This window comes from Raphanus sativus, chromosome 6 (assembly GCF_000801105.2).
Source record: "Raphanus sativus cultivar WK10039 chromosome 6, ASM80110v3, whole genome shotgun sequence".
Lineage (NCBI taxonomy): Eukaryota > Viridiplantae > Streptophyta > Magnoliopsida > Brassicales > Brassicaceae > Raphanus > Raphanus sativus.
This window is the reverse complement of record NC_079516.1, coordinates 51176218-51197093: the sequence shown is the minus strand read 5'-3', so window position 1 is coordinate 51197093 and position 20876 is coordinate 51176218. Positions and strand designations below refer to the sequence as shown.

The 20876-nt window shown below is 33.7% G+C and overlaps 4 protein-coding genes and 1 pseudogene across 4 annotated transcripts; 1 reads left to right on the top strand and 4 right to left on the bottom strand.

Annotated features, from left to right (window-relative positions):
* Positions 1-975: 975 nt before the first annotated feature.
* Positions 976-2175, bottom strand: LOC108808847 (uncharacterized protein At5g39865-like; annotated as a pseudogene).
* Positions 2176-3675: 1500 nt separating this feature from the next.
* On the bottom strand, positions 3676-5188 carry LOC108809076 (two-component response regulator ARR8). The gene is made up of 4 exons (XM_018581199.2): positions 4733-5188; positions 4547-4632; positions 4296-4444; positions 3676-4163 (listed from the first exon to the last, which is right to left on the bottom strand). The coding sequence occupies exons 1-4, from the start codon at positions 4833-4835 to the stop codon at positions 3869-3871; spliced, it is 633 nt and encodes a 210-aa protein (XP_018436701.1). The 5' UTR covers positions 4836-5188; the 3' UTR covers positions 3676-3868.
* Positions 5189-11211: 6023 nt separating this feature from the next.
* On the top strand, positions 11212-14962 carry LOC108838046 (protein STRICTOSIDINE SYNTHASE-LIKE 1). Its single transcript, XM_056989987.1, has 3 exons — positions 11212-11625; positions 13092-13346; positions 14187-14962. The coding sequence occupies exons 1-3, from the start codon at positions 11342-11344 to the stop codon at positions 14755-14757; spliced, it is 1110 nt and encodes a 369-aa protein (XP_056845967.1). The 5' UTR covers positions 11212-11341; the 3' UTR covers positions 14758-14962.
* A 1584-nt stretch (positions 14963-16546) lies between these two features.
* On the bottom strand, positions 16547-18001 carry LOC130496616 (uncharacterized). The gene is made up of 2 exons (XM_056988831.1): positions 17314-18001; positions 16547-17217 (listed from the first exon to the last, which is right to left on the bottom strand). Exons 1-2 carry the CDS (start codon positions 17927-17929, stop codon positions 16676-16678), a joined length of 1158 nt encoding a protein of 385 aa, XP_056844811.1. The 5' UTR covers positions 17930-18001; the 3' UTR covers positions 16547-16675.
* Positions 18002-18108: 107 nt separating this feature from the next.
* LOC108808849 (glutathione S-transferase T3-like) lies at positions 18109-18957 on the bottom strand. Its single transcript, XM_018580946.1, has one exon. The coding sequence runs from the start codon at positions 18955-18957 to the stop codon at positions 18109-18111; it is 849 nt and encodes a 282-aa protein (XP_018436448.1).
* Between the last annotated feature and the right edge of the window lie 1919 nt (positions 18958-20876).

Here is a 20876-nt window from a genome sequence, read left to right as displayed (position 1 = left end):
TTACAATGTTACCGTGGGAAATTCACACTGTAATTCTTTTAGTAAACTTGGGATGGTTCAACCTGTTGAACCAATATTACTGGTAGCCCAATGCCTCTTTTGTTTAACATTGGTCTACTTTTTTTAGTTCGCAGTTTGACACTTGTCGAACGCATGCGTTTTCTTGTAATTCTACCATTTTATCCATAAGAGCCGATTGTGTTCAAAAAAGAAAATCCTTAAGATCTGATAAAAGAAAAGATTATACTAAAATTTTAATTAGGTGAGATTACAAAAAGACATTTGAAAATTTAACTCGCTCTTCATAAATTGAGAGAATTTAAAACAGTAATAATGAAAATGTGATCATTTGATAATTGATTGATAAATTTAGAATGGAAACAATCAGTTTTGTCATCTCTAATCAGCTGTCGTGTAAAGATTAACACAAAGGGATCGGGACATTACAAGACGAAACACCTTTGATCATATTATCGATATACGTGAAGGAAAAAGGAGAGAAACAATAAAGTTCAAAACAAAAAAAAAGGATAGAAACAAATGAAAAGTAGAAAAGCCAATATTTACGGGAGTGTCATTGTCATCTCAACAATGTAGAGCCCAATCAATCCGATCTTGTGTCTTCGGTCAGTGTTCATTTCATACTTCGCTTTCTTGGCATATAAAACATTTGCTTGGCTGTATTATATTTTCCATCAAAAATCAATTTATTTCTTTTCCAAATCAACCAGGAAACAGAAAATATGAGATGTAAGAATATTTTAAAATAACCATAAATGTCAAAAGTACTTAGAAATAAAACCATTTTAAATATGCTTTCAAGGGTAATAATTTGAAACGTTTGTGGTAGGTCGTCTCTTTTTGTTTTCCTTTTTTACGTGCGGTGGAAATTTTTGTTTTTTTTGAAAATGCGTGGTGGAATTTTTCTACTATCAATAATATAATGACACCAGAAACACATATGAATAGTTTACAAATGACCATTATAGTATTATTTATTTATTACATAGTAGACATGATAATCTGTAAATTAGCAATCAACAAACTTGGATCTAAATACTTTCTGAAGATCGAAAGTATGACCTAAACATTCAATTTTGTGAAAAACAGTTGATGCCTAAAATGACATGATAACTTACGACTGAAACAGTAACAAGTACATCCCTAAATATTTTTCTTCTCTGCACATCAACATCAACCAAAGGAAAACCAATCACTAGAGACAACATTTCTCACAACGTACCAATCCATTCTCATTGCACCCATTGCATCTCTTGTACCCATCTTCTTGTCCCTCGAACACTTTAGTACTACCGCCACAATTAGCACACAACACAAACTTTGCATCCCCACAGCTTTCGCAAGCTCCCACGGATCCACAAACACGTAACCCTTAAAACACCTCTCCCAGTTCACCACCATCATTCAGTTTCTTGATCTCCTCAACTCCACCAATTTGGATGGCTCTCACAAACACCTGAGGCAAACAAACAGGTTTCTCTTGGCCGAGTGAACTCTGAAGCTCTGTTCTGTAATCAGAGTCCATTGAGATATCACGTTCGTCTACCGCAACATGAAACCCTCTCAATACCGTCCTTACAAAACAGCAATCCTCATAAGTCTTTCGAATTCCTCTGAGGCTAGTGAAGTAACAAACTATCTTGTGCTTCACGCAATCTTGGTTTCTCTTGGTCTTCATGAGAACTCACGCAACGGACTGGTTTGGTGTTTTTGCCTGATAGTGTGGAAGACAATGCTCTCTTGTAAGATGAGACGAGACTAAGTCAGAGAGAAACGATTCTTCAGCTAAATGTTTCCTTAGAGGCTGCTTAGGTTTAGAAGGCAAATGAATCCAACCTTCCTCGTCTTCGTCAGGTTTCAATGCAGACCCATTAACACACACGTCAGTACGTCACAGTGGGGTTAGAGAAAGCATCAGACTTTACGTCGGAAACATGCTCATTGTTGATCACTGAGTTAGGAGACAACGAGTCGCGTGACTCATCTAGTTCAGACGCCTTCTGTTTGTTGTTCTTCCCGGAAACAGAGATATGTCATATGGGGTCCGTCGGAGGTTCCGTCTACGTTGAGGAGGAGAAGAGATCCGTAGGTGGTGGGCGTGAGGGAAACAAGGTGGTGCGTGTCGCCTTCTTTAACCGAGAAAGAAGAAGCGGGTTAGAAGCAGAAGAACCCATACTTTCTAAGAATACTTCAATGTTGTATGAGCGAAGTAAGAATATTATAAGGTGAAAATGAATTGTTGCACAAGGCACACTCATTGACGCCTTTGCCTTTCTAGAAAAAAGAGAAGAGTATTAATAATCAAGATTAACAATAGTTACAAAACGCAGAACATTTTTTCTAATCATCAATATAGATAGACTTCCAAATTTTAGCAAAAAAAAAATATAGATAGACTTAGATTAAAACTTGCGAACCAGACAGACTCAATTAAAATAAGGCAAAGCTTAATATAATTAGTCTTAGAGATAGATAAAAATATTTGCTAAGTAATAATATTATTAGTTAACATAATTACTAAAGAAAAAAAAAAACTAACGATGAAAAAGAAGTTCCAATCAGAATCGGGTTATGTTGGGCTCAGAAACAAGATCCAACGTAAATACCCAAAAAAAAAAAAAAATGATGGTCCAATCAGAACCGACTTAATGGGTCATAGTGGATCCGGAAGGCAAAGGCCCGTTCTCCTTCCACCGTCAAGAGCGGGAGGTGGACGCTGCTCTGTGAAACCAGCCTAACGCAGTCTCCTCCGCTATAGGATCCATGAAGCCCAAGCCTTTGCTCAAGCACCATGCATCAACTCCCAACTTGGAATGGACAGGCCAAATATAGCCCAACACAAACCCGGCCCAATGAGGCACGATTAAATGTCCCATCACCTTATTGTCTCCACTTGGATCACAAGCCCACGCTACCGAGCTCGACGTCCAATCAATGTATACTACCGAGCTCGACGTCTTAATGGGTCATAGTGGATCCGGAAGGCAAAGGCCCGTTCTCCTTCCACCGTCAAGAGCGGGAGGTGGACGCTGCTCTGTGAAACCAGCCTAACGCAGTCTCCTCCGCTATAGGATCCATGAAGCCCAAGCCTTTGCTCAAGCACCATGCATCAACTCCCAACTTGGAATGGACAGGCCAAATATAGCCCAACACAAACCCGGCCCAATGAGGCACGATTAAATGTCCCATCACCTTATTGTCTCCACTTGGATCACAAGCCCACGCTACCAAGCTCGACGTCCAATCAATGTATACTAATCTATTATATACAACAAAGAAAAGCTTTGTGTTACCGATGTGGGACAAAAAATATAAGGAAATGTAGTCTCATCTTTCTTCGTTCCCAGGTCTTAGAAATTTGCGGGAGGTGTACGTCGTGCTTTTGCTTCCGCTCTCTCTCTCTCTCTCTCCCTCTCTCTCTCTGAACTGTTTTCTGGACTTGATTGTTGAACCTCTCTGTATTCACCTTTTATACAATTTTGCAGAGATGAAATAGTTTGGTGGAAAGAATAAGAGAATGAATCATACAAATGCTTCAGAAGGCTTATAAAGCTTAATCGTATTTTCTTTTGCTTGAAAATAAAGAACTCAGACAAAACTCGGTAGATTTTACTCTTGAGATTGTTTTATACCACAAAACTAACAAGTATCAAAACTGAGAATTTGCTGATTTTTTTTCATATAATGAAATACAGTAATAACAATTCAAGAACTGTTACCATTACCATCATCATCTACATATTATCTTCATTCTCTCTGTATTTACCGGAAGAAGCATTCCTATGAAAACAAACTCTGAAACCAAAGTTTTCAAACTTTCAAAAACTTCTGCAGGACACCGAACCGGTCAGACCGAGGTTGTGATATCATTGTATTTAGGACGTGATCGGCCAGTAGATATCACTTCTTCCATTGCTTTCCTCTTATTACTACTCAACGTTGATGATTCATGTTGTTCAGACTCAAGTTCTTGGTGGAGAGGCAGGATTTCAATCACCGGTTTCAAAGTTGCATTCTCTTCTTCTGATGGTTTCTCACCTTCTTTCTTCAACTTGGTTTTCATCATATGAGGTTTCAACTTGGTAACATCAGCCAACTTTACTGGTTTCAAGAAAAACTCCTCAGCTCCTTCTTCCAGACATCTGTTGTTCAATTTTTTTCAGGACATTTATAAATGAAATCAGTGCTAATGTGTTTTAGGTCTAAAGTTAAAGACTTGTTATGCAAGTAATACTAATGCAAATTCACAAATAAAAAGAAACAGAGGCTTTTACCTAGAGATTCTAGCAGGAACGTTCTCTGATGACATTATCACTACGGGAATGCTTTTAAATGCTGATGATTCTTTAACTTTCTTGAGCAAGTCATAACCAGTCATTCCAGGCATACAGTAATCTGTGATTATGAGATTGATCTCAACTTCCTGCTTAAATCCACAAATCAACAAACATTTTTTTTTAAAAAAACAAGAAGAAATATTGTAAATTTTGAACAAACACAAATGAATGATGAATAAGAACTGAACCTGATGGGTTTCAACTGCATTTGGGTCGTTACTTTCTCTCAACCCCAGAAACTCTAGAGCTTTGGAGCCTGAATCAACTGTGGTTACTGCAAACATACAAACAGAAGAAAGCTTTTTTAGAATCTTTTCTCTCTGTTTTTCTCCAATAACAGAGCTGGAAGTTTTTGGCTTTTGTTCTGTTTTTACCTTGACAAGAAGACTTTTGCAGCAATCTCTCTATCATTTTCCGATCAAAGAGACTATCATCAACAGCCAGAACATGGAACTTTGACTCTGTTATCATACCCATTATGCAAAGTTTCCAACTTTTGTACTGTTTCGTTTTTCTTGAAATGTTGAGCGTTCTCAAAACTTGGAGAGAGAGAGGGAGAGAGTTAAAGTTTGGATCTAGCTTTGAGTTACGGACTAAGCAAGTTTTGAGGGATTGAAGTAATGATCTGAGAAGACAACGAGGGAGACAATAAAGAAACTTTGGTGATGGATAAAAATAATGAAAAGAAATCTATATGAAGATTTTATAGGATTAAAGATAAGAAGATGAGTGATTTGATTAATATATATGCTACACCAATCACATGCTTGGTTATTTCTATTCCCATAGATAGTTGTTTTAGAAGGTTGGCAAAAAAAAAAAAGCTGGTGTTCGAGGCTATTTTGCTGTCTATAATTTATACAAAAAAACTTCCTAACTTTTTTGACCAAAAAAAAAACTTCCTAATTTAAAATGGGATTATAAAACATTCACTTCCAAATAGTAATAAGATGTATTGAGTTTTTTTTCTTGTTGTTTATAATTTACCATTCGCTTTTAAATTCAAATCGAACTATTAGCAGTTAACTTATGCGGTAGTGGCAAAGACATGGCAATGTTCACTCGATTCTCTGCCAAAGATTTGCCTCTCATAGTCATGCCCATAATCCCCGTTTATCAATCATTATCATCTTTATCTGCACAACACGTATCCAAAGTATGGTAGACACACATGAAAAGTCCCTCCAATTACCATTTCCTCTTATTGCTCTAGTGGGTTCCATATTGTCCTCATACAACTGTATGATAATGTAATAAAGCATGTCCTTTTGATGACCTAAGAAGATTAGTTATGTGATAGAAAATTACTATAAGACCAGTTTTATGAAGAGTGTCTGAATCGAATGTCAACGTCGACAAATTTTCAAATTCTTTATTTGGATGAATGGAATCATTTTAGTTTTCTTTTTTCTAGTCTAATATTTGTAACGTATCAAGACAACTTATTTTTCATAACACAGTAACATGTTTGAAATATGATTTGGAGAAGGCTTACACAATTTCTTTCTAACAATATTTATCAAGAAAAATAAATTCACACTTGATTTTCTAGTCACTCATATTGTATATTTACCTTAAAGATGATCAACCAGACGGAAACAAAAATTAAATTAATAATAATATAAACTCAGCCTAGTATTCAAAGAGATTGAGACGCAAGAGTCAAAAGATCGTGGCGTTGACTAAAGACGATTTGATGAATGGAGTGATCATGAAATTGTAATGCACGATGTGTCGGGTAGACATGCTTTGAATCTCAATAACCCTAAAGATATATGTATAGTCGAATAGATCTTCAAATGAGATCTTGTCTCTTTAAACTTCAGCACAACCATCCATGTCTCTTTGATGATAGAGGACCCCTCTTCTTCAAACACATTCATAACTTTATCATCACAACTTTGACCCTACAATTTTGAAGAAGACCACGTACGAGTTAGTGGGGCGAGTGCAAATATGAAGTGGATGTAAATCAGACGATTCATATATTTACAGTGACAAAAAATTGTAAGAAGCAAAGTGTTTGTCCTAGCTAGTTATCAGTTAATATTTGTCTATGATTCTGTCTACAATGTAAAAAAATTGACAGAGAGAGTTTTTCTTTGAACTTGGTGGAATCTGTGTCTTTATCAGATTGTCACGAGTCTTCTTATTACGAGCTCATCAATTGACGACGATACAAACATTATCACAATTATTTAGCATCACAAAGTAGAATCCTTGTAATAAGCAAAACAAAAGTAATTATTTGACTTGTTACACACAAGTATATAATAAGAACATACCATCTTTACCTTGGAAATTTGCAACTTTATGATTTGACCGTGTGATTCGGTCCAATAAAAATGGATTTTTGAACGAAACCTATTGTGCAATTTTCAAATCATATTCCACGAATATTTAGTATTTGACTTGAAAATTTTGTATCATTTTATATTCAACTCAAAACTACATCCATGTGTACAAGTATAAGATTTAAGATTGGTATAAATGCAAAGTCAATGTAACTAATATCATTAACGCATAGAGAGACGTCGGCATGTGGCATAAGAGAAGATATGGTGGATCGCATCTGGTGGCCTCCATCTTTGATTTGTTTTTTTTGGGGTAAAGGATCCATCTTTGATTTGCTTTTTATTTTATTTTTTAACATATATTTATTTTGTCTATTTTATCATAATAATTAGGGAAATTGCATCCCTATAACCAAACAAAAAATACAAATTAAGAAAGTAACCAAAACTATCTTCTATCTTTCTCTACCTTCTTTCTAGAATTTTTTTGGTTATTTCGCCATCCCATAATAATTACTACTAACATTTCAAAAAAGGTATCTACTCTTCCTAAAAATATAACTCTATAAAAACAGTATGTGGATCACGATATACTTAAGCATAACATTCATAGTGGCAAAACATGTTTAATAAGAAGACTCTTGATATAATGATATCGCGTTTTTAATCACTTGACCATCATAGATTTTCTTGGCTTCTATATATTTCTCAGTTCTCATCAATTAAACCATAAATACATGCTATTTGTGTAACATATTAACTTTGAAAACTATGTTCCTGAAAATCACCTAATTAGGGTTATATAGAAAAAGGACTAATTAATATATAGAAAATGAAATATTATGGGTGCCATATTACATGTGGACGTGTGGTTGTACCCAACCGGTCTTATAATTGACGGAATATGTTAACATAATGTGTACCTATATAAGCTTACATTATGATTTAGTTTATGTAGTTATTTGTTTCTGTGTGTATAAATCAGTGTTGAACCACGTTAGCTCACGGTGATATCATTAATAAAACAAGATTTTATATTAGAAACGAGCTCATATATGGTCTTAATACGGTGAACCAAACCTCAAGCATTATTTTAAAAGATACGACCGAACGTTGAGATCTACTTTGAGAATATTAACAGCTCGACTTGTCGACAAAAAAATTAAGAAACAACTCCAGTTACATAACTTTTACTGTAAAAAGTTTTACATTTTTCAATAACTTCGTCTGCTTGTGATCGATCTTATTTCCATCTGAGTTATATGCTCATACATTTGGGTGTAAATAGATATGGGATGATGAAGTTAATACATTTGGGTGTAATTTCATGTTTCTTATCCCTTAGATGGTCTCATCATTAGTCCTTAGTCCATAAAATATAAAATACGAAACTAAAATTTTAAATACCCATATACATCTATCTTATTAAAGTAGAAGTACTTTAAACTTTTGTTTGGTAACAGGGATATGAGTCTAAAAAAATTTAATTTTGTTTGGTAACAAAGATAGTAGAGAATTTTGTATTTTCCTTATTTAGATGATAGATTTAAGTATTTAATATCTTTTCCTAATTTAAATGATAGATTTCTTTAATAGAATGAATCTTAACCAAAATAAATTTTCTAATAGATTTTTTGTTAACATTTAATATTTTTCAATATTTATCAATAAAAATAATAAAATAAAAACACACATCAAAATCAATTTATATATCATATAGATAAAATATAAAATATTTTATTTATAAATTGTTAGTATAACACTTTTATAATATAAGTCCAATTAGTTATAAATATCAGATTTTTATATGATAGACTGTGATATAATAGACGATTAAAATCACATAATATAATTATTTAAAATAATATATAAAATTTTTGTTTTAAAATGTATACTAACAATTATGTAATACATATTAATTTACACTCATATATATATATATATATATATATATATATATATATATATATATATATTATCATTAGAACAAAGAAAACAATTGAAGTGAAAGCAAATATTTATACGGCCACGGGTCAAACTATAGAAATAAACAACAATGGCGTAAGATTTTTTTTAACAAATTTATTTTAATTTCAAATATGTTTATATATTTATGTATTTAAAAATTATTTTATTTGTTATTAAGAATGCTAAGATTTTGGAATTGGAAAAAATTATGACCCATCTCTATATTATTTTAATTAGGAATTTAAAATTTATATCAAAATATTTTTTAAACATTTAATTCTTATTATAACTACAAATGTTAATTTTCAATCTAAATTTATGTTTAAATATTACAAATATATCATTTATAAATAAAAAAACATAAAATAAATACCCGCCCGGTTGGGCGGGTCAAGATCTAGTTATATTTTAAATACCCATAAAAATTTTAAAATTAGTCCTTAGTTCATAAAGAAACATTTAAATACCCTTACAAGCGATGTTAGGACACAATTGGCTATAGCCCCTCCGATAAGGCCAAGGTTTACACACCAAATCTTTATATTTTATGTTACGTATGATTATGTTCGTGTAAACTCCTTTTGATTATAAAGCTCACATTAAACTCCTTTCTAACGCCACAATTAATTATATTACTAGAGTTTGACCCGCTCTTTCAAAGGGCGGATAAGATTTATTTTTTTGTCATCAGTTTATGTATTAATCTTGTTCATTTGTTAAATGTTTGAGATTGATTTAGTCAACAAATTTATTAACCCGTCTTTTTATTCATCAATATGTTTAAATATAATGTTTGGTTTTGGTTTTAGGTTGTTTTTCTTTTTGAATTTTGATTTCAGTTTGATTATAGTTTTTTTCTTTTTTGGTTGAAGACATATATAAACCGTTTAGTTATTTATGAAAATTACTTAATATAATTATACTTGTGTTTACCCGATCCAGATCTATGGGCTTAACTTTTTTTCCAAAAATTTATTTAATGAAAATTTATTGGACACAACCCTATATCAATTGGTCATATTTGTGTTTTAATAGAATTGATATCTTTCTTTTTGTTGGTGTAGAATAAGGTTATTATATCAACGTTTAGTACCAAATCAGGTGGAGTAGGAGATTGCAATACAGATCCTATCTTGCCGAACTATCCAAGTTTCTTGACGCACGGATCGCAGAAAAAAAAAACAATTATGTCAATACAACTTTTTATTATCTTTTGTGTAATAGATATTGTAGTGAATATTCACGAGAATTTTGAACAATGGTTGCTTAGTTATGATATCAAACGTTGATATCTCGAATTTTTTAATATATGTCGATTATATCATTACATATGTATAATTGTTGCGTCACTAAGGGTCACAAATCACAATGGACTCTCCCTACCGGAAAACATTGAGGAACCTATTGCTAGTAATTATATGGGCCGGTTGTGACATGTTATTGGGCTAAATTGTACTCAATATTAAAGTGAACCAAGCCTCATCTTCTATTTTCTTTTGGTTGGTATGATTGGTTAAATAGCAAATAAAGGACTTATATCTGAAAATAATCCAAAGTCATGGGGTTTGTTTCTTAAATTATTGGTTTTAAATTATTCTGGACTTTTTCTTCTTTTTCTTTTGCTGAAAAATTATTCTAGACTTGGCAATGAAGAATGTACAATCACACCAAAAGATCTTACGTAACTCTTTAGTATCACACAAGGCTCGATTAAGAAGTTGGGCTCAAGGAAAAGGATGAAGCCCAGTCAAGCATCACCATCGACCGTACCAATGCAATGATTTACGCGATGACAAATAGCGGACATAACTAGGTATGATCTTATAGCACCTTCAATGGTAATTGGTAAATCTTTTAAACATGAATATCAAACTTGTCTACACCGGAGCCATAAACTAAGCTTGCATTGTTTTTCCATATATTCGATTCCCATTCACCGTACTACCTTGTCAATGTATCTTGACAATGCTCTTCTTCATCTTCTTCCTCTTTTTTTTTTCTTTTTGTTTAAATATTAAAATAAAAAGAATCTTCGCAGATGAGATTAAGCAAAACAAATGGTATTCATATGAAAGTGTCTAAGAAAACGTGAAGCAGAGTCTTTTTCTTTCCACCTCAGCCAGAATATTTTTTTCTCAAAAGTAAAATAAGAAAGAGAGACACGTCAAAAAATGTAACAAATTCTATATACTTATAACTTTTAATTTCCCTGGAATGGTCCCAAGTATAGTTTTGTTCGTCCTTTTCCCAAAGTGAGATTCTCACAATTCTATAGATGCTGCATGGTAAAACTTCTGGTTTATCAAAAAAATGTTATACAAATGCAAATATCTCAAAAGATTTCCGGAATATAACTATCGACTCGATAGTGTCAATGTCTTGCGAATCTTATATATTTCAACCCCTCTTTCCTTTTGTCAGAAATATTTATTAATCATTAAGTCCATTTTCGTACATGTAAAAACAATTAAATAAAGAAGTAATATTCGGAAAATATAGAAGTAAAAAAGATAAAGTCATTTAAAGTAGTAACATGGGATCGCTTCCATTAATCTCTTATGCTTTTATCTATTTATTCCTTGTTTCTCACGTATTCTGGAACATGAAACATCCAAACAATTAGTAATCATGCATATAATTAAGTAATTAGCCACTCCAAACTTACACTTAAAACACCATTTTTTTCTCGGAAGAGGAGTTAAAGCTAGCAGCTACACAACAATGCCAATCAGCAGGAAGTTTCGGACGTGGGCCATCTTGACGGCAGTTATAGCCGTTCTGATCGTCTTCGTCGGGCCATCCATCATCGGACCGGAGAGTATAGTAGGCTCGAAAAACGTCCTAACCACGGCGACGATGATCCCGCTTCCCGTTGATGGACCGGAGAGCCTGGACTGGGACCCAAAAGGGGAAGGCCCATACGTCGGCGTTACCGATGGTCGCATACTCAAATGGCGCGGTGCGGATCTTAGCTGGGTCGAATTCGCCTACTCAACTCCCCACAGGTTTGTTTAGCTTTTATATGACCCAAAAGACCGAGTGTTTCCACGCGAATGTAATGAATTTTACATATCGTAGATATGTACCCCAAACAAAAATAATAATGTTTTTGTTTGGCTTCTTGTATCTACTTTAATTTTATAATTGCTACATAACATTGATAAAAACATTCAAATAATAGTATTATATTTTCTATAGAAGATGAACACAATAATCTATTCTATTAATTCTCTTGTATGACCAGTTGATAAAAGTTATGTCCAAATAATTACAATCAATTATTTCCATGTTTTAATTAAACTGCAAAACCTGTAACTTTCTATTCGCTGTAAAGAAAAAAACGTAATTTCTTCTGTCCACATAATTCTTGGTGCCCACTTCTTTCTAATTTGACTTTTTTGCATGTACAGTACATATATGATATATATACAAATTATCAATCACAGCAAGTTATCGTACATATCTGATGTATATATACGATATATAATTACATTTATTCTTTTCTTTTGGGTTGATTCCAAATGCAAATTGTTAAAATACTGAAATTATGATTGGAACCCGAAACATACTACTGTATTCGGTTATGTTATTTTTTGTAAGTATTATTCCGTTAAAATTTTCGTACTTTAAATATGATTTTACTTAAAGTTAATGAATACCATATTAATCCATCTACATAAATATATTTAACTTTTCTAAAAATAAAGTTTTTGTATTTTCAAATTTTAAAATATTTTTTAAAATACTATTTAAAAGTTAAATATATTTATGTAAATGGGTTAATATGGTCTAATATAAATAATTTTAAATAGTCTAAAAGACTTTATATGAGACAATTAATTATTAAGGATGCAAACAAATAACTCTATTAGATTTTAAAATAAATGTAAAGGATCTATTCTATTAAAACAAGAAGAACATGACATATTAATATAGGCGTTGTACAATTATTTTAATATAAATACTAGATTTTGACACGTTCTTAGAAGAGTAAATATATTTTCTGTTTTATATTTTGTTTTAAAATATAATTTTTTATATTTGTGTGTTTTTAGTCATATTCGTGTAGTTCATTATATAATATATTTTAATGATTAATACGTGATTTTAATATTTATATTAAAATAGTTGGACCACACATATATCAATAGGTCATGTTGCTGTTTATAACCCATCATTTTAAAGGACGGGTATAAAACATCTTATTAAACATTTAAGCTAAATATTATACAAAGAAAAACAAAAATATGAATAAAAACACAAATATAAAAATTAAATTTTTAAAGAAAATATAAAACAAAAAATATACCCACCTTTTAAAAGCGGATCAAAATCTAGTTTATCCTGTAAAGTTGATGCAACCGCAGCTGAAATTAAAAGGTTAGAATAAATGGATACATCGAGAAATAATTATAGGTTAGATACAGACATGATGAAGTTTCTTTTTTTTTAATTTGGTGTATATATGAAGAGGGAACTGTTCGAAACATAAGGTGGAACCTGCGTGTGGAAGGCCTTTAGGATTGAGCTTCGAAAAGAAATCGGGAGATTTGTACTTCTGTGACGGTTACTTAGGGGTAATGAAAGTAGGACCTAACGGAGGATTGGCCGAGAAGGTCGTGAACGAGGTAGAAGGTCAGAAAATCATGTTCGCGAATCAAATGGATATAGACGAAGAAGATGATGCTATCTACTTCAACGATAGCAGCGACACCTACCACTTCGGGTATTATAACTTCACCACTATTTTGCTTTCTTTAATTTTCTATATAATGCGGGAATCAAGGTTTGGATATTTGTTTCCGTTTGCCTTTATCTGCTACAATAACATGCTTCCAGATAAATCCACGAGTTTAAGAATTTTATATTTGCAAATTTGCAATTGTCTGAAAAGGGTAAATATTATTTTGCATCAATATGTGAATAGATAACTAAGATAGAAAAACACACACTTATTTGTGTCTTTTTGCAAATTGAAAAACGTTATGCATCCTTTAATTTACCCGGATCTATTAAAGACACATACCTAATTTCCGGATAGGAGGTGCAACCTACGGATAGACATTTTCCCGGATATTCAAATGGGTCGTAAGCATGGACCCATATCCGCATGACTACATGTGGAGCTAATAATCTCGCACTAGAAGGGAGTGAACCCTGACATAGACCATCAGGGCACTTCTCCTCTAGTGGAGACCACTAGACCACCACAACGTGGTTACGCTTAAGTTTTTTGTTTCCTAAAAATACCCTTTTACTTAATTTTTTTTGTAACAAATACTTTTTACTTAATAATATGCATTATGTGTATTGAAATGTAGATGGTGATATGCAATCAAAAATCATAAACTAGTAAGGTAGATATCATATGGTTTTGTTAAAAAAAATAGTATATTTTATATTTTTCTACTAACGTCTTGGTTTCATTTGGAGAAAAGCACATTATAAAACATGTAAACCCAAAGAAAAGTCCGATGTTATTATTTTACCAAGTTATAGTAAAAACGTATAAAATTACTGTCGGAACATGCTAATATTAATATACCTGCGTTCGTGTATGGATCAGGGACGTATTCTACGCGTTTCTCTGTGGCGAAAAGACGGGAAGAGCGATTCGATATGACAAGAAGACAAAAGAGGCCAAAGTTATAATGGACCGTCTCCATTTCCCCAATGGTCTTGCCATAAGCAAAGATGGTTCGTTCGTGCTTTCCTGTGAGGTCCCAACGCAACTTGTGCATCGATATTGGGTCAAAGGACCTAAAGCCGGGACCCGCGACATATTCGCAAAGCTCCCTGGCTACGCTGATAACATCAGGAGGACCGAGACAGGGGATTTTTGGGTTGCCTTGCATTCCAAGAAAACTCCGTTTTCTAGGTTTTCGTTGATGCATCCGTGGATTGGAAAGTTTTTCATGAAAACGTTGAATATGGACCTGTTGGTTTTTCTCTTTGAAGGAGGAAAGCCTCATGCGGGTGCTGTGAAGCTCTGCGGCAAGACCGGTGAGGTTGTGGAGGTTCTTGAAGATAGTGAAGGGAAGAATATGAAATTCGTAAGTGAGGTTCAAGAGAGAGATGGTAAGCTCTGGTTTGGGTCTGTCTTTCTTCCTTCTGTTTGGGTTCTCGATCGTCAGTGATCTATATGATTACAGATTTTTAAAAGTTTTTAAATTACCGTCATTAGGATCTTTCTTTTGTCTACGTCCCATGTGTGTGGATTTGAATCTTTGATAATAAGTCGAGAATTTTTAAAAAGTATTTGCTGTATCCGGTTAGTCCTGCTTAAGCTAAGTCCTGCAAGACTCTTGGTCTTATACTATAATGAAATGTTGGCTTCTTCTCTTTTCTTAAAGCAAATCTTGATTTCTAATATGGTTCACTTTCCTTTCAATTCGACGATCCATTTTTTCTTTCAGTTTGATAATATTTCAAGTATTTTCGGGGTTTAATAATGGTAATATAGTCGACTAAAATGTAAATTGTTTAAAATCCTATATCTACAAGCTCAAAGAGAGATATCTCATGATGGAACCAAAAGTTAGCATTTAAAGCGAATGATTTGGATAACCGGAATAGCAGCCAAAGTAGCAAAGGACAACAGGCTGAATGAAATTCCGTTCAGTTTCAATTTCTTATATATGTTTGATATTATTTTTAGATGATAATATACTCTGGTACCCTAAGAGCATCTTTATTGCTAAAACAAAAATTAAGGTTCTTAGAATAGTTTATTATTATGTGTAGGTTAAGAGACATAGCTAAGATACGTGATTAAAACAGCACATTATTGGTAGATACGTTTAGAGGTTCTTAGTTAAATTTTTTTTTGAGTTAATTAATTGTGTTTATAATAAAACATCTATTCTATTAATTCTACAGTTTGTCCTATTGATAAAAGTTGTGTCCAGATTAAAATTTCAACTACACATACTTAATCTAACGTCGTTCCTATCTAACCGTTCATTTCTATTATAATATTACATTCATTCCCGTTTGACTTTCGTGGATATATTATTTGGTTAGTGGATATGTAATTTTGTTTGATTAACTATAATTATCGCTCCTTTTTTAACGGCAGTAATGGTTCCTTAAATAGGTTGCTCTTATGACCCTTATAAGTGTCCTATGAATAACTGTACAATTCGTTTAATCAATATAATTAATTTGATTGATGTTATTACTATTAAAGTTATGGGTTATTATACCTACCAAAAAAAGTTATGGGTTATTATTCTTTCTTTTTTGACATCATGGTTATTCTGTGAGACATACAAAATAATTATCAAATACAAAATAAATTTAAACTTTTTTTGATCATTACATAAAATATTAAAATAAGCATTAATTAGTGTAAGAAAAATTAAAAAGATTAATTATATCAGTTATAGTCTTATTATATACCCTAAACCATATATCATATACAAATTTGAATATCATTTATAGTGTATATTATTAATTAACGATAAAAATGAGTTATTCGAAAATTAAAAATATTATTTATTATGTCATTATGTAAATAATTTTTATATAAATTTTCGATTGTTCGAATTGCCATGTCTACTAACTCGACTATAGGTCTGGATCGGATATGAAAACACTATTTAAAATTTTAAATATTATAATAAAAATCATGATCATGACATATTAATAAATGATTAGTCCAATATATTTTATAACTGCATCTAAATAATTTCTAAATATATAACGTAACCATTTTCAATAATAACCACATTCGATAACTTTCTTCTAAATACAATTATCGAAATCTCTTACTAAATAATTAAAAAGAAATACTATACACAAATATGATTACAAATAAAAACACAAATCTAATTACAAAACAAAATAAAAACACAAATATAAAAAATCAAAAAAAATTAAACAAAAAATATACCCGCCCTTGAAAGGGCGGGTCAAAATCTAGTATAACATTAAAATAGATAACTAATGAAAATGTGGTCTTAGGAAAAAAATATTACAAAGTTGAAAAGAAAATTACAAACTCGAAAACATTACAAATTTGAATAAAAATACATTTATTTAATTCATAGAAATTTAAACACCAAATTGATTCCATATATGTTCGATCAGATCAAGTTTTAATTGTTTATGGACTGGGCTTGCCTTAATTCTTTCTCGACGATCACCTGGAGTGAAAAGCTCAGTAGGGATCTTGACGCAAAAAGAAGTATCTTGACCTTGGAACGTCTCATCTTCAGTCTCTGTACGTCGTTCATCTTCGACAATCATATTATGAAGTATTATACATGCTCTCATAATATTTGATATCTTTTTTTTATCCCATAAATGGGATGGATTTTTAATAACGGCGAATCGGGCTTGCAGGACTCCAAAGGCACGCTCAACATCTTTTCGAATTCTTTCTTGGGTTTTGGCAAATAATTTATGTTTTTCTTCTTGTGGTAGTCGGATAGATTTAATAAATGTCGCCCATTCCGGATAAATACCATCGGTGAGATAGTAGGCGAAATTATACTCCCTTCCGTTGACAGTGAAGTCGACTTGCGGAGATCTTCCGTAAATTATGTCATCAAAAACAGGTGATCGTTCAAGAATATTAAGATCATTCATAGTACCTGGACCTCCAAAAAAAGCGTGCCATATCCAAAGGTCATAAGAAGCTACGGCCTCCAACACAATTGTTGGTTTATCGGTTCCTCGGGAATACATACCTTTCCAAGAGGAAGGACAATTCTTCCACTCCCAATGCATACAGTCGATGCTTCCAATCATCCCGGGAAATCCACGTTGTTCTCCAATATGCAGTAGTCTCTCAAGATCCTCCGGTGTAGGCCGTCTTAGAAATTCATCGCCAAACAAGTGAATAATTCCGGCGGTAAACTGGTGCAAGCATTTTCGAGCTGTTGTTTCACCACATCGGACATATTCGTCTACCGTATCAGCCCCACCACCATATGCTAACTGACGAATTGCTGCGGTGCATTTTTGGAGCGGTGATAGACTTGACCTTCCGACTGCATCTTGTGTTGGAGCAAAATACTCTACTTCCGTTGAGAGACGATGGACAATACGCATGAACAATGGCTTGCTCATTCTAAATCGTCGCCGGAATATATTGTGAGGGTATGTAGGAGTCTCAGAAAAATAATCATTCCAGAGCTTTATATCTCCTTCTTCCCGGTGTCTCTCGATAAAAGCACGTTTTTTTCTTATTTTCGGATCGGGAATGACATCGGGAATTTCTAATAATTCGTCAAAAAGAGATTCAAATTCAGCATCATCATTATGGCTTTTGTGGTAATGAAAATGGCCAGAAGATGATGCCATTTTAAATGTAAGAAAAATAATGCTCTGAAATAATGTTGAAGATGGATGATTTGTATATTTTTATAACATAGAAACAGAAGCAAAGCAAAGGAACTACATTCATAAAGTAGAAAGCATTTAAAACCGAAGCAAAGAAACAGACAACACTTAGAAACCTTCAACCTAAACAGACAACACATTCAAATAAGGAGGAGTAGCTTTTGCTTGACTGCTTCTTCGGCCTCAGTTAGGGGTTCTTTTTTAGCAAGCAGAGTGTCGAGAATTGCTAGCTTTGACAGTACCTCCTTCTGTGCAAAATCCTCCTTCTTGATCTCCCAAATGCGGTCATATTGAACAGCAGCCTTTCCTTTCCCACCATTAGCCCTTCTTGCTTTAGCAGCCTTGATACCTTCAGGCCGTATCTCTTCTTCCTCAACATTGGGGCTTGAAACTTCTGGATAGGATTTTTTCTTTGCACTGCCACTGCTTTGAGGAGTGTTGAGTGTTTGCCATTTCTGTTCATACCTTAGAATGCACCATGCGTGCTCAAGGTTGAACTTAAGGTTCATCTCCTTGTGGTAGATCTCATGAGCGACCTTCAGCACATCACTCTCACTCTGACCACTGCTTTGTTGTCTCTCTGCAGCTGCATAGGCCCCGACGAATTTGTTGGTCAGTTCATTGATTTTGTGCCACCTTTGTTTACAGTTCAGATGCTCTCTCTTGTCACCAGTAGCCCTAGCATGCGGACTTGAGGAGTAGTACTCTCCAACGCGTTGCCAGAACGTCAAACCCCTTTGATCAGTTCCTACAATGGGATCTTTAGAAGTGTTTAGCCACACACTTATCAGGACCTCATCATCGGCTGGGGTCCATTGCTGCCTTATCCTACGCCTCTTTGGTCTCACTTCGGGTGGAGTTGGAGCATCAGACTGTAGGGTACTGAAAGAAGGGATTTCGTTTGTTCCTATGTTGATAGTAGAAGGAGAACTCTCAAAAGGAAAGTTCGAATGGAGAACACTGTCATCCTGACTGTGCAGAAGGCTCATATAGCTAGAGGACTGGCTATATGGATGCGGTTGATCCATAAGAGAGACAGAAGATGCTGATTGGGGTTGGGCTATATGGAATATATGATATAATGAAGGAGGGTTGGGGTTTAATAGGTGAAACAAGTGAACTAGTAATAAGTTACAATCATAAAGACCTAACCATAAACCACCACAGTCTAATCACAACTTATTACACACCCATCAAAGCTATTCGAAAATTAACTTCTACTAACTATTCAAAATTGGTTGAGAACAAACTAAACTAAACTCATTTCACAGTACACAAACCATCAAAGCTATTACACAAACCATCAAAGCTCAACTCATTTCACACTAATAAATTTCACTTCAAACTGTAAGCGAGTTGGTTTCTTTTTCCTATAGCAGCGACAAGACATAGTCATCAATGTTTGAAACCTTCAACCTAGACTTAAATACACCAACCAGGTTACAAGACTATACTTAATAATGAAACCTACCGTAAGTTGTTCAAGTAACCTAAACAATACTACTTCCTAATGGAAGACATAGTCATCAAGAAAAACAGAATCCCGTGACAGAAAGCCACTACAAATTAATGAAAATTCATACTTTAATCAACTTGTTGCATGTATTCAATAATCGAGTAGCATTGAGCAAGTATGGTTGTTGGCTTTTAAAGGTATGGACACATAAACAATACACTTGACAGTTAAGAAGATGTACAAAAATTAACGTCATAGCAACTGAGAAACCAATAGGAAGATGAAAAAAAAAAAATCTAGATGTTCAAGTAACCTAAACAATACTACTTCCTAATGGAAGACATAGTCATCAATGGAAGACATAGGCATCGAATACTCACAAGCATACAATCAAGTTACAATCAAGTTACAATCAAAAAAATTATTCTAATAACCACACTTCAATCAGAAACATACAATCCAATCCAATCCTTAACAAGTCAAATTGTCAATCGCAAACCCTAATTTACAATTTTATATATTCCAAAAACAAAAACTAATCAGGACAGATCGATGGATTGAGGAGAGATCGATGGATTGAGGAGACATACCTGTTTTTTGTTTTCGATTCGGCGGAGAGATCGATGGATTGAGGAGTCGGTTGCAAAGGGCGGAGAGATCGGCGTCGACTGAGCTAGACAATCGGCGGAGAGCTCGGCGGTGAGATCGTCGTGGACTGAGAAACCAAATCGTTGGAGAGATCGGCGGAGAGATCGGGAAATCCGTTCCACTCGCTGACGCCGTCGAGAGAGAGAGATGGTGAGAAGGTCGACGAAGAGAATCAGAGAAGGAGAGATGGAGATAAGGAGTGGACAGATCGGCAACACAGAGACAGAGATGGTCTACTCGCCGTCGAGAGAGGGATGTCGAGAAGGAGAGACGAAGAGAAGGAGAGAAGGAGAGAACGAGAGGACAAGAGAGAAGAGAGAAAAGAGAAAAGAAAAAAACAAAACTCTAGATTTATCATATCGTGACACGTGCCCTTAAGGGACGTGTTAAAACACTTCTTATTTAACAAACGTTTGCATCGTTTATAAGCATTTTACATTTAATTTTCGCCATTAATTACATAAGATATGCCATAAGATATGGCGATAAAGGTGCTCTAAAGTTCCTTTTAATATATGTCTGTATACTTAAATCATGATTAATGAGGATCCTTAGAAATGTGGTTCTTAACATAATTTAAGAATCGGTTGTTAATTTTTTTTTTTCCAACACTAATTTTTTTCTTTGTTAAAGTTAAAAATTAGTTCTTAAATTACGCTAAAAATCCTACTTCTAAGAACCTTCATTAATCATGGTCTTAGATCCCAAGCTAGTACATACATAAGATTTTCAAAGTTGATAAGAAATCTGAAAGAGGTGTGAGGCTGATGACCAGTCTGTGCAGTCCACTAACCATAACAGACA

Excerpts from the sequence above, each read along its gene's own strand:
- LOC108809076 (XM_018581199.2), bottom strand. The coding sequence starts at position 4,835 with ATGGGTATGATAACAGAGTCAAAGTTCCATGTTCTGGCTGTTGATGAT. Across the intron at positions 4,633-4,732 it reads GCAAAAGTCTTCTTGTCAAG|TAACCACAGTTGATTCAGGC; the intron begins GTAAAAACAGAA and ends GTATGTTTGCAG. Across the intron at positions 4,445-4,546 it reads ATGCAGTTGAAACCCATCAG|GAAGTTGAGATCAATCTCAT; the intron begins GTTCAGTTCTTA and ends GGATTTAAGCAG.
- LOC108838046 (XM_056989987.1), top strand. The coding sequence starts at position 11,342 with ATGCCAATCAGCAGGAAGTTTCGGACGTGGGCCATCTTGACGGCAGTT. Across the intron at positions 11,626-13,091 it reads GCCTACTCAACTCCCCACAG|AGGGAACTGTTCGAAACATA; the intron begins GTTTGTTTAGCT and ends GTATATATGAAG. Across the intron at positions 13,347-14,186 it reads AGCGACACCTACCACTTCGG|GGACGTATTCTACGCGTTTC; the intron begins GTATTATAACTT and ends TGTATGGATCAG.
- LOC130496616 (XM_056988831.1), bottom strand. The coding sequence starts at position 17,929 with ATGGCATCATCTTCTGGCCATTTTCATTACCACAAAAGCCATAATGAT. Across the intron at positions 17,218-17,313 it reads TTGTCCTTCCTCTTGGAAAG|GTACTATGAATGATCTTAAT; the intron begins GTATGTATTCCC and ends TTGGAGGTCCAG.
- LOC108808849 (XM_018580946.1), bottom strand. The coding sequence starts at position 18,957 with ATGAGCCTTCTGCACAGTCAGGATGACAGTGTTCTCCATTCGAACTTT.